This window comes from Oncorhynchus clarkii, chromosome 10 (assembly GCF_045791955.1).
Source record: "Oncorhynchus clarkii lewisi isolate Uvic-CL-2024 chromosome 10, UVic_Ocla_1.0, whole genome shotgun sequence".
Lineage (NCBI taxonomy): Eukaryota > Metazoa > Chordata > Actinopteri > Salmoniformes > Salmonidae > Oncorhynchus > Oncorhynchus clarkii.
The window spans coordinates 16,797,854-16,811,721 of NC_092156.1; the positions used below are offsets into that span (position 1 = coordinate 16,797,854).

Consider the following 13,868-nt stretch of genomic DNA (forward strand, 5'->3'; position numbering starts at 1 on the left):
AGATTGTAGTTCTTGCTGCATTAACTGCTCCTGTGCGATTCCTCATATGCCATATCAGGCTACTCTTCTGCCTGAAGGATTTGCCACATTCCTTGCACTGATAGTTTTTCCCTAGTCTCTTGATTGTTACCAGAACACACACACACACATTGTTTTCTCCTGCGTGTGAATGATCATGGGATTTTTAATTGGGATGCCTTGATTAAGTATTTTCTACACAAAGAGCATCTGTATGGTCTCTCCCGTGTGTCCCTTCATGCGCCTTTTCAGATCAGATTCCCAATCGAAACGTTTGCCTCAAACATGAACACTGAACTGTTGTTCACTTGTGTGTTCCCTCATATTTTGCGAGTTGTGACTGAAACATTTGCCACATTCACTGCATCAGTAAGGTTTCTCCCCAGTATGGACCCTTGTAGGACTTGCAATAAGAGTTCAATTTGAAACATTTACCACACGAGGAGGGTCACAAATGTGACTATCCAGATATCACACACAAGTCATTTCACACACACTGCTACATTCTGAAACACCATTGCAGTCTCCATCTGGTTCTGTTAAACTCTTCAGTTGTGTTGGTGGGATAAAGATATTAACCAATTTGGATTTGGTTAATATCTGATCACATTTACTTTTCACACAGGCAGGAGTGAATATGAACTCTTGGTATGAGACTTCAGCCCTTCCAGCTGCTCTTCTGCCCGCCTCATTGGTCCAGAAATCTTCATGTTCCTCTTTAATCTGTGTGGGGTCTGAGTCCTGCTTCATTCCTGCTCACAGTGCTGATGCTAAGGGGGAACATCCTCTGCAGAGACTGGGAGAGAGACCCGCTTGAGGTCTGCAGAGGATAGGAAAATAATCTTTCACAAAAAATGTATTCCTTATTCAATGTTTAATATGGTACATTTATTGATTATAAATCACTCAGAAAATGTCCTTACACTTTCACAGCTTGAATATATTTCAGCATGGTCATTTGACACCGTCAGAGAGAATAAAGGAAATATGCATTTCTTTCCTTAATGAAATAATGTCCACAGTTATCTGATTACAGCAAAGTGGTGAGCTTACTGTACAGCGTGCATACCATAAAAGAAACAGACACCAAGAACCAACGTAAACAATGGAACAAATGGCAACAAATGGGACGGCAGGTAACCTAGGTGTTAGAGAGGCAGGCCAGCATTTCAACCCCACAACACAATCTGAAAAAGTCAAAAGGAGTGAATACTTTTTTATACCCACTGTATATTGTTCTCTCCAGTGTGAATAATCAAATTGTCAGTTTTCCACTCAGGTTGAAAAAGTTGCTGCATTATTTGCTCCGGTGTGTGATGCCTCATATGGTTGCTTAGAGTTCCCTTCTTCCTGAAGGATTTGCCACATTCCTTGCACTACTTTAATTTCTCCCCTGTGTGTGCACTCAAATGTTTAGTCAGACTTATTTTCTGGTTGAAGCATTTACCACAATATTGACAGCAATACCGTTTCTCCCCTGTATGACTTGCTGTATGTAATCTTAATTGAAATGCTGTGGTAAAACATTTTCTGCACAGAGGACACTTGTGTGGTTTCTCCCCTGAGTGTCGCCTCATATGCACAGTCAGATGTCCTATCTGACGGAAGCATTTGCCACATTCATTGCAGCCATAAGGTTTCTCCCCGGTATGGGTCCTCTTATGCCTTTTCAGATCAGATTCCCAATAAAACAGTTTGCCACAAATATTACACCTAAACGGTTTCTCCCCTGTGTGTCCCCTCATATGCACTGTCAGATGTCCGATCTGACTAAAGCATTTGCCACATTCACTGCAGCAATAAGGTTTCTCCCCAGTATGGGCCCTCATATGCCTTTCCAGAGCAGATTTACAGTTGAAACATTTGCCACAAACAAGACAAGGGTTTTCACCAATGTGACTTGGTTTCATCTTGATCTCTTTAGTTGTACTGGTAGGGGACTCCACAATTTGCATTTGGAAAAGATGTGAGGGCTGAGGTGGGCCCTGATTTTCGACAGAAGCAGGAGTAAATATGAATTCTTTGGTATCCGACTCTAGCTCTTTAAGCTGCTCTCCCCCCTGACTGGTCCAGAGTTCCTCATGTTCCTCTTTAACTTGTGTGGGCTCTGGATTCTCCTGCTTCAGACTGGGGCTCCACTGCTGCTGTTCAAGGGGGACCTCTTCTGGGAGACAGAGCTGATGGAGGTCTGGAGAAAAGGATAGGAAAGAAGAATCTTTCAAAAACTATTAATTCCTTAACCATTGTCTTACATGGTTAGTTGGTACACTTACAGTCCATTTATACTGGATAGACGCATGGTTGCTTTGAGTTGGGAGCAGTCTGACCGCATGCCTTTTTATCGGATTCTCCCAGAGAACCTTGAAGCCTCTGTTGCCTGATCTTCCATCATTCTACACTCAAAACAACTAAGTCCTACAATTTAAATAACGCTAATACGTTAAAAATTGTGAACACCACTTTTTATTTCTTTACTGTAACAAGCTTGGAAAAAACCTATTGAAAAAAGATTTGAAACTCTGTTGGCGCTCAAATCAATTACAAAATCCACAACCCAATGCTCTTTCTGGAAAATGCCATGGGCCAGCTGTTGCTAGCCTAGTCTGCGGCATGGTGATGGCTAGCTAAATGGTACTTTCAGTGTCCAAATGTTGACAAAATGACTAATATGCTGACCAAACCAGGCTCCGCACGTGCGTCTGTGTGCGCCATCGTGCGAGTGTTGATTTTGTCTATCCCCATCAAAATATCAAAACCAACTGTGAACCAACTATATTAATTTGGGGACAGGTTAATATGCTGACCAAACCAGGCTCTGCACGTGCGTCTGTGTGCGCCATCGTGCGAGTGTTGATTTTGTCTATGCCCATCAAAATTGTTATCCATTTTGAGTCCTACAAAATTGTGTGTACTCCAACAATTTATCCACTGTTAAAAAGCTAAACCTTGTTAGTTTTCTTTGAATAATTTCTTCAAATGTTTTATGGCAGTTGGCAACGAACTTTAAAGTGCATTACAGCCACCAATTGGACTGGAGTGTGGACCTTTTTCATCTTTTAAATCACCCAGGAGAATTTGCTAGAGGTCGACCGACTAATCGGAATGGCCGATTAATTAGGGCCAATTTCAAGTTTTCATAACAATCGGTAATCTGCATTTTTGGACACCGGCTTGTCACCAAAAACACACAATCGAGAGCATACTGTCGGACTGTATCACCACCTGGTACGGCAGCTGCTTCGTCCATAACCGTAAGGCTCTCCAAAGGGTAGTGAGGTCTGCACAACGCATCACTGGGTGCAAACTACCTGACCTCTAGGACACCTACACCACCCGATTTCACAGGAAAGCAAAAAAAGTTCATCAAGGACAACAACCACCCGAGCCACTGCCTGTTCACCCCGCTATTGAATGTTATGTCATAATTACGTACAATTCTGGCAAATTAGTTGGCAATGAGCCAGGCTGGCCAAACTGTTGCATATACCCTGACTCTGCGTGCAAGAGAAGTGACAATTTCACCTGGTTAATATTGCCTGCTAACCTGGATTTATTTTAGCTAAATATGCAGGTTTAAAAATATATACTTTTGTGTATTGATTTTAAGAAAGGCATTGGTGTTTGTGCTTTTTTCACAAATGCGCTTTTGTTAAATCATCCCCAGTGTTGCATCGATTATATGCAACGCAGGACACGCTAGATAAACAAGCAATATCATCAACCATGTGTAGTGATTATGATTGATTGATTGTTTTTTATAAGATAAGTTTAATGCTAGCTAGCAACTTACCTTGGCTTACTGCATTCGCGTAACATGCAGTCTCCTCGTGGAGTGCAACGAGAGGCAGGTGGTTATAGCGTTGGACTAGTTAACTGTAAGGTTGCAAGATTGAATCCCCCGAGCTGAAACTGTGAAAATCTGTCGTTCTGCCCCTGAACAAGGCAGTTAACCCACTGTTCCTAGGCCGTCATTGAAAATAAGAATGTGTTCTTAACGGAATTAAATAAAATTAAATAAAGGTATACAAATATATATATATATATTTTTTAAATCGGCCAAATCGTCGCCCAAAAATACCGATTTCCGATTGTTATGAAAACTTGAAATCGGCCCTAATTAAATCGGCCATTCCGATTAATCGGTCAACCTCTAGTGTGTATAAGGTAGTTGTTGTGAAATTGTTAGGTTATATTACTTGTTAGATATAACTGCATGGTCGGAACTAGAAGCACAAGCATTTCGCTACACTCGCATTAACATCTGCTAACCAAGTGTGTGACAAATACATTTGATTTGATATTGCACTCCACAAGGAGACTGCATGGCAGGCTGACTACCTGTTATGTGAGTGCAGCAAGGAGCCAAGGTAACGTGCTATAAACAACGTTTGCCATGTTTCTGTTGATATTATGGTGCTCATTTGGAATATTTTTAGGCGTTTTCGTGATGGCAATTTCCTGTCGATTTCTCAGCCAAACGTGAAGAACAAACGGTGCTATTTCGCCTACAAAAATAATATTTTTGGAAAAAAGGAACATTTGCTATCTAACTGGGAGTCTCGTGAGTGAAAACATCCGAAGCTCATCAAAGGTAAACGATTTAATTTGATTGCTTTTCTGATTTTCGTGACCAGGTTGCCTGCTGCCAGCTAGGCAAAATGCTATGCTAGGCTATCGATAAACTTACACAAATGCTTGTCTTGCTTTGTCTGTAAAGCATATTTTCAAAATCTGAGCTGACAGGGTGATTAACAAAAGGCTAAGCTGTGTTTCAATATATTTCACTTGTGATTTCATGAATCTGAATATTTTCTAGTAATATTTATGTCTGTTGCGTTATGCTAATTAGTGTCAGATGATGATTACGCTCCTGGACCCGGGATGGGTAGTATCAAGATTAAACGTTAGCTTTTTTACATGGCACACATTGCACTTTTACTTTCCTCTCCAACACTTTGTTTTTGCATTATTTAAACCAAATTGAACATGTTTCATTATTTATTTGAGGCTAAATTTATTTAATTGATATATTATATTAAGTTATAATAAGTGTTTCTTCAGTATTGTTGTAATTGTCCTTATTACAAATATATATATATATATTTAAATATCCCCCCCCCCCCTAGACTGTCGGGCCAAAAGGGATTCGTAACACTTGTTGTGAATCCAGCCAACATGTCAGATTTCAAAAAGGCTTTTCGGAGAAAGAAAACAATGCGATTATCTGAGGATGGCACCTCTGTAAACCATATTTCAACCCTGCAGGTGCGACACAAAACGCAGATATAAAAATATAATTCATGCCTTACCTTTGACGAACTTCTTTTGATGGCACTCCAATATGTCCCATAAACATCACAAATGGTCCTTTTGTTCATTTATTTGGTGCGTTTGATCCAGAAAAACACTGGTTCCAACTTACTCAACGTGACTACAAAATATCTCAAGTTACCTGTAAACTTTGCCAAAACATTTCAAACTACTTTTGTAATACAACTTTAGGTATTTTTTAACGTAAATAATCGATAAAATTGAAGACGGGATGATCTATGTTCAATACAGGAAGAAAACAAAACAATGCTTTCTGGTCACGCGCCTCTAACAGTACACTTCAAGTGACCCACGTTCAAGATGGCCGTACTTCTTCATTACACAAAGGAATAACCTCAACCAATTTCTAAAGACTGACATCCAGTGGAAGCGCTAGGAACTGCAAGAAGGTCCCTTATAAATCTGGATTCCCAAAGAAAACCCATTGAAAAGAGTGACCTAAAAAATAAAATAAAAATCTGAATGGTTTGTCGTCGGTGCTAAATAAGTTCTGTTATACTCAGACATGATTCAAACAGTTTTAGAAACTTCAGTGTTTTCTATCCAAATCATGTTATTATCATACTAATAATATGCCAATCTTATCTTCTGGGGATAAGTAGCAGGCAGTTGAATTTGGGCATGCATTTCATCCGGAAGTGAAAATGCTGCCCCGTCACCAAATACTGCCCCCCGCATCCAACCCGGAAGCCAGCCGCACCAATGTGTCAGAGGAAACACCGTGCACCTGGCGACCTGGCTAGCGTGCACTGCGCCTGGCCCGCCACAGGAGTCGCTAGTGCGCGATGAGACTTATTATTTATTTTTTTTGAGTGAAAACCTCCTTCCATCAGCAAGAGCATTGTGGCTGGGTCTTTCAGCATGACAATCATCCCAAACACACCGCCCGGACAACAAAGGAGTGGCTTCGTAAGAAGCTTTTCAAGGTCCTGGAGTGGCCTAGCCAGTCTCCAGATTGCAACTCCCATAGAAAATCTTTGGAGGGAGTTGAAAGTCCGTGTTGCCCAGCACCAGCCCCAAAACATCACTGCTCTAGAGGAGATCTGCATGGAGGAATGGGCCAAAATACCAGCAACAGTGTGTGAGAACCTTGTGAAGACTTACAGAAAACATTTGACCCCTGTCATTGCCAACACAGGGTATATAAAAGTATTGAGAAACTTTTGTTATTGACCAAATACTTATTTTCCACCATAATTTGCAAATAAATTCATTAAAAATCCTACAATGTGATTTTCTGGATTTTTTTTCTTTTCATATTGTCTGTCATAGTTGAAGTGTACCTATAATGAAAATTACAGGCCTCTCATCTTTTTAAGTGGAAGAACTTGCACAATTGGTGGCTGACTAAATACTTTTTTGCCCCACTGTACCACCCACCACTGCGACCTGTATGCTCTCGTCGGCTGGCCCTCGCTACATATTCATCACCAGACCCACTGTCTCCAGGTCATCTATAAGTTTTTGCAAGGTAAAGCTCTGCCTTATCTCAGCTCACCATAACAACACCCACCTGTAGCAGGCATATCTCACTGGTCATCCCCAAAGCCAACACCTAATTTGACCGCCTTCCAGTTCTCTGCTGCCAATGATTGGAACGAATTGCAAAAATTGCTCAAGTTGGAGACATATCTCCCTCACTAACTTTAAGCATCAGCTATCTGAGCAGCTTGCCGATCGCTACAGCTGTACACAGCCCATTCAACTACCTACCTCATCCCCATATTGTTTTTATTAACTTTTTTTGCACACCAGTATTTCTACTTGCACATCAATCACTCGTGTTAATTTGCTAAATTGTAATTACTTCGCTACTATTAGCCTATTGATTGCCTAACCTCCTTACTCCATTTGCACACACTGTATATAGATTTTTCTATTGTGTTATTGACTGTATATTTGTTTCTCCCATGTAACTCTTGTTGCTTTTTGTCGCACTGCTTTGCTTAATCTTGGCCAGGTCGCAGTTGTAAATGAGAACTTGTAAAAAATAAAAAATAAATGTATAGTACATGGAAAGTATTCAGACCCCTTGACTTCTTCCACATTTTGTTACGTTAAAGCCTTATTCTAAAGTTGATGAAATTGCTCCCCCCCCCTCAATCTACACACAATACCCCATAATGACAAAGCAAAAACAGGTTTTTAGAAATGTTTGCAAATGTATTAACAATAAAAACAGAAATCACATTCACATAAGTATTCAGACCCTTTACTCAGTACTTGGTTTAAGCACATTTGGCAGCGATTACAGCCTCATGTCTTCTTGAGTATGACACTACAAGCTTGGCACACCTGTACTTCGTGAGTTTCTCCCATTGTTCTCTGCAGAGCCTCTCAAGCTCTGTCAGGTTGGATGGGGAGCATTGCTGCACAGCTGTTTTTAGGTCTCTCCAGAGATGTTCGTTCAGGTTCAAATCCAGGCTCTGGCTTGGCCACTCAATGAGATTAGGAGGTGTCTTGGCTGTGTGCTTGTCCTGTTGGAAGATGAATCTTCTCAGATTGGGCCGATCTCGAGCAGATTTCATCAAGGACCTTGCTCCGTTCATCTTTCCCTCGATCCTGACTAGTCTCCCAGTCCCTGCCGCTGAAAAACATCCCCACAGCATGATGCTGCCACCACCATGCTTCCCCGTAGGGATGGTGCCAGGTTTCCTCCAGACGTGATGCTTGATATTCAGGCCAAAGAGTTCAATCTTGGTTTTATCAGACCAGAGAATCTTTAGGTGCCTTTTGGCAAACTCCCTCTTCATTTCTGTACCAACAGATGTAGCCTATTGAATATCATTATAGTTGTTTCGGTATGTTGCATTGAAAGTGTCAAATATTGTTAATTCGATCACAACTCCCACAGTAAAGGGAAACATTATTAACTAAGGGGGAGTTCAATTCAATCTCGTGCTTCTCTGTGCAGGTTGATATTTCTTCTGCGCTGCAGTCCCAGCGGAACTGCGCACCCAGTTTCGAGAAAGCATAAAGCCCCACTGGTGATCAATGTTAACACATCATTAGAAATGTATTTTCATAAACACAACGTGACTGCAAGCGACAAAATGTCTGACTGAAAACAACAAACATCTAAATTAGTTGCGTTTACATTTGTTGATAAAATTCAAGACTCTCTCGCACAATCCGGTACATGTTTTGGTTGAAAATAAGTCTTGTCAATTTATTGTGCTAGCTTAATAAATTCCTCCCTTACATGAGGTAATCTGTAAATTAGTGGATATAGGTGAAAACATTGTTTTCACCAATCTTAAATTACGGTGTCAGATGAGCGATTTTCTGAAGGAAAGAATGGTATTTACAGGGAACCGAGGTAAAGACAGTTTCAAATTGGATATTCGATGGATATTTGCGCTTTCAAACCTCAATAGCTTTCAAACCACTTGAGCCACAGATTCCAAATAAGTCTCATGATGTTGGCAAAATTACGCACAGCATTGCACAGGTCTTATTTTCACGATTTGGACATTCATTCGCTTTCCAAAGCTAATAAAGATGTGGAAATGTGAGCTGCATTTTGCATTCCAAGTTTAATTAGTTAGGGAGCGTAAACAAAGTACAAACTTTTTTTACATTCAAATTTCTGACTGACTTCAAACAAGGTTCAGAATGTCCACTCAGTGGGCCTACACATTGCACACCCTTTAGATTGTCCATTTTCATCTTACAGGGTTTTACATGAATTTCTCAATGTAGAATTTCAATAGCTCCTTGGTCATGTGACATACTGACCTCAAACAAGGTTCAGAATGTCCACTGACTATACCTTCATATCGCACGCTCTGATGTTTGTCTCCTTTCATATCATGCTATTAGAATTAAATATGTAAGCTTTGCAGGCCTTCATTTTACATGAGTATTAAAAAATAATAATAATTAAGTCAACAAAATGTTCCATCCTCGCGATAACTATCTTTCACATGGACACTGAAAAGATCCGCAAATGGCTGTATGTGGTATGGATCAAGGACAGAAGGTGTTCAAACAGAGGTGCTTAAAGGAAGGAGCACAGGTAGGCCTTATGAAAAACAGTGTTTCATATGCTATTTTTAATTACAGTAATAGGCCGTGATTTGAAGGTCACAGTGAGCTTGATAACATGAAAGAATCCTTTTCATAGCATCACTTTCATATACTGTACATTAAGACAAATCCTTCTACGTTGAGGATTAGAAAACAGTTTACATAACCTGATAATAACTGGATATTTGAGTGTATTCACAACAAGACACCTGCAGACAACTTACAAAATAGGTACATTTTTGTGAAGAGGTATGAGGGTTGTGATATGGGTCATTAAATATTAAAACCATTTAAGGGGTCAATACATTTCTATATTGCTTCCCCAGTATCTGCATGAACCATCAGGCCAAGTGTTTTTGGTTGACCCTGCTGGACAGAAAGAGAAGGAGGAATCGGAACACGCTGCAATTAAATTCAGGTCTTAGTTATTCCATTATACTGGATATAATACATATTAGCATTTTACATACATTCATAAGTGTAATACTTTTTTATGACATACTGTGAAAAACTCTTGTCTGCTGGCTCTGTCACTTTCAGACATGCTCAGAGCAGACTTGAACCACAGGGGTTCTCTGTAAAGAGAGAGTAATCCAAAAGGCACAGACACACCCCTTGACTTTCAATTGGCACCGTTGACCTGTATGTATCCTCTCCTGATTGACTCTGTGGTGCACAGTCTGACTAAAGTGCCAGAGGTATGAGGAGAGACATCCTCCTTTGTATTTATGGGAACAAATATTTCCTAACACTTTGGATCCTATTCTTGGACAGTTAGAAGACAATGCATCAATGCAAAATAATATATATTACTAATTACTGTCCATGAGTAAACTCTATGGGTGTTTGGGCCAATAAAGTGACAACTCAATTCTACTACTGACTAGTCTCTAATGCCCTTATGAACGGGGACACAGGGCAATAGTTTTTAATCTAAACCAGACCTTTTTTTACTGGAGTACACTAACCCCTAATTGGGGCTCTTTTCTTGACACATAGTAGCAGTTTACCAGATAAGAAGTCAAGAAGATCAAAAAGTAGATTGTGGTAAGGGTGTATTACATCCTATGCTGGCCTCATTGTCATTTCCATTCTGGATTCTGAGTGGTAAAATAATAGCTAAAAAAATGCCCCTATGTATGTGTATATATTTTCCACCAAGATAGAACTGCCAAAGGGGGTGGAGTTGCAATCTACTGCAGACACAGCCTGCAGAGTTCTGTCATAGTATCCAGGTCTGTGCCCAAACAGTTCGAGCTTCTACTTTTAAAAATACACCTTTCCAGAAAAACGTCTCTCACTGTTGCCGCTTGTTACAGCTGCCCCCAGCTGCGCCCTGGACACCATATGTGAATTAATTGCCCCCCCCCCCCCCCCCATTTATCTTCAGAGGTTGTACTGTTAGGTGACCTAAACTGGGATATGCTTAACACCCCGGCCATCCTACAATCTAAGCTAGATGCCCTCAATCTCACAAATTATGATGGAACCTACCAGGTAAGGTACAACCCCAAATCCGTAAACTCGGGCACCCTCATTGATATCATCCTAACCAACCTGTCCTCGATCACTGCCTCATTGCCTGCGTCAGTAATGGGTCCGCAGTCAAACGACCACCCCTCATCACAGTCAAACGCTTCCTAAAACACTCCTGCGAGCAGGCCTTTCAAAACGACCTGGCCCGGGTATCCTGGAAAGATATTGACCTCATTCCGCCAGTAGAGGATGCCTGGTTGTTCTTTAAAAGTGCTTTCCTCACCATCTTAAATAAGCATTCCCCATTCAAAAAATGTAGAACCAGGAACAGATATAGCCCTTGGTACACTCCAGACCTGGCTGCCCTTGACCAGCACAAAAACATCCTGTGACGTACTGCATTAGCATCGGATAGCCCCCGCGATATGCCACTTTTCAGGGAAGTTAGGAACCAATATACACAGGCAGCTAGGAAAGCAAAGGCTAGCTTTTTCAAACAGAAATGTGCATCCTGTGGCACAAACTCCAAAAAGTTCTGGGACACTGTAAAGTCCAAGGATGAATAAGAGCACCTCCTCCCAGCTGCCCACTGCACTGAGGCTAGGAAACACTGTCACCACCGATAAATCTACGATTATTGAGAATCGCTGCCCGCATCTGCCCACCCGCCTAGCATCACTACTCTGGACGGTTCTGACTTAGCATATGTGGACAACTACAAATACCTAGGTGTCTGGTTAGACTGTAAACTTTCCTTCCAGACTCATATTAAGCATCTCCAATCCAAAATTAAATCTAGAATCGGCTTCCTATTAGCAACAAAGCATCCTTCACTCATGCTGCCAAACATACCATGCTGCCAAACATACCCTCGTAAAACTGACTATCCTACCGATCCTTGACTTCGGCGATGTCATTTACAAAATAGCCTCCAACACTCTACTCAGCAAATTGGATGCAGTCTATCACAGTGCCATCAGTTTCGTCACCAAAGCCCCATATACTACCCACCACTACGACCTGTATGCTCTTGTTGGCTGGCCCTCGCTTCATATTCATCGCCAAACCCACTGGCTCCAGGTCATCTAAGTCCTTGCTAGATAAAGCCCGCCTTATCTCAGCTCACTGGCACCCACCCGTGTGCTGGAGCACACGCTCCAGCAGGTATAATTTCACTGGTCACCCCCAAAGTCAGCTTACACCGGCCGCACCTGTACGTAGCCCATCTGTATTATAGCCCATCCAACTACCTGATCCCCATATTGCTATATATTTAATATATTTTCTTTGGCTGCCTTTCCTTCCATTTCTCTGCTTCCAATGACTGGAACGAATTGCAAAAATCACTGAAGCTGGAGACTCATATCTCCCTCACTATCTTTATTATTTTTTTTACCCCTTTTTCTCCCCAATGTCGTGGTATCCAATTGTTGCAGTAGCTACTATCTTGTCTCATCGCTACAACTCCCGTACGGGCTCGGGAGAGACGAAGGTTGAAAGTCATGCGTCCTCCGATACACAACCCAACCAAGCCGCACTGCTTCTTAACCAAGCACGCATCCAACCCGGAAGCCAGCCACACCAATGCGTCGGAGGAAACACCGTGCACCTGGCCACCTTGGTTAGTGCACACTGCGCCCAGCCCGCCACAGGAGTCGCTGGTGCGCGACCAAGCCCTCCCTAACCCGGGCGACGCTAGGCCCCACGGACCTCCCGGTCGCAGCCGGTTACGACAGAGCCTGGGCGCGGGGACTCTGATGGCACAGCTGGCGCTGCAGTACAGCGCCCTTAACCACTGCGCCACCCAGGAGGCCACTCCCTCACTATCTTTAAGCATCAGCTATCAGAGCAGCTTACACTGGCCGCACCTGTACGTAGCCCATCTGTATTATAGCCCATCCAACTACCTGATCCTCATATTGCTATATATTTTATATATTTTCTCTTCTTTTTTGTGCTCTTTTGCACCACAGTATCTCTACTTGCACATTCATCTTCTGCACATCTCACTCCAGTGTTAATTTGCGAAATTGTAATTATTTCGCCACTACGGACTATTTATTGCTTTACCTCCCTAATCTTACTTCATTTGCACACACTTTATAGACTTTTATATTGTGTTGACTGTACGTTTGTTTATTCCATGTGTAATTCTGTGTTGTTGTTTGTGTCACACTGCTTTGCTTTATCTTGGCCAGGTCACAGTTGTAAATGAGAACTTGATCTCAACTGGCTTCAATGTAAAACTATGTGAGATGAAAATAGACAAACTAAAGGGTGTGCAATGTGTAGGGCCACTGAGTGGACATTCTGAAACGTGTTTGAAGTCACTAGGTCACATGACCAAGGAGCTATTGAAGGTTTACATTTTGAAAAATTCATGTAAAATCATGTGAGATGAAAATGGACAAACTAAAGGGTGTGCAATGTGTGCCTGTGCCATTGGGTTAGCTACAACCAGTTTTGAAAGTGTTAGGAGTAATGGTTAAAGAGCTATTGAAATTTGACAAATTTGATTTGTCACTATGTTGATGGTCCCTAACTGCTGTTGGTGGACGTAAGGAAAACTAGAGGCGAATATCCAACCTGAAACTGTCTTTACCTCGGTTTACAGGGACTATGTTTGGGAAACCGTTATTCCCAATCCCACTTTCTCCCCATGGCCGCAACCATAGTACGATAAACGGTAATTTTGGCCTTTATGGTCGTAGCCTAAATTACATGCTTCAAACCATGACTCGACACAGTAGTTGCTACAAACCTGATCGATGTAATTTTATCTCCGGATTGAAAACCAAATCAAGCAGCCGTCGTAAACGCTTGATCTCCTCCTTTGAATTGGAAATTTCGTCCTGGTACTCTGTTATCGTTTTTTCTACTTCTACGTATATCTCCACAGCAACCGCGGTTAGTCGCTTGGTAAGAAACCCATTCAACAACTGTAGTTTGGACATTTTTGCAAGACCTAATGTAAAAGACTTGACCACTTCTAGCTAGTGGACTGGCTACGTATG

At 41.7% G+C, this 13,868-nt stretch overlaps 1 protein-coding gene across 1 annotated transcript; it reads right to left on the bottom strand.

The window, feature by feature from the left end:
* Positions 1-945: 945 nt before the first annotated feature.
* LOC139418065 (oocyte zinc finger protein XlCOF6.1) lies at positions 946-13,855 on the bottom strand. The gene is made up of 2 exons (XM_071167227.1): positions 13,616-13,855; positions 946-2,206 (listed from the first exon to the last, which is right to left on the bottom strand). Exons 1-2 carry the CDS (start codon positions 13,806-13,808, stop codon positions 1,395-1,397), a joined length of 1,005 nt encoding a protein of 334 aa, XP_071023328.1. The 5' UTR covers positions 13,809-13,855; the 3' UTR covers positions 946-1,394.
* Between the last annotated feature and the right edge of the window lie 13 nt (positions 13,856-13,868).

What these genes read in the sequence shown, in the direction of transcription:
- LOC139418065 (XM_071167227.1), bottom strand. Translation starts at nt 13,808, where the DNA reads ATGTCCAAACTACAGTTGTTGAATGGGTTTCTTACCAAGCGACTAACC. An exon ending in GATAAAATTACATCGATCAG is followed by an intron (nt 2,207 to 13,615) that starts GTTTGTAGCAAC and finishes CCTTTTCTCCAG; the next exon opens with ACCTCCATCAGCTCTGTCTC.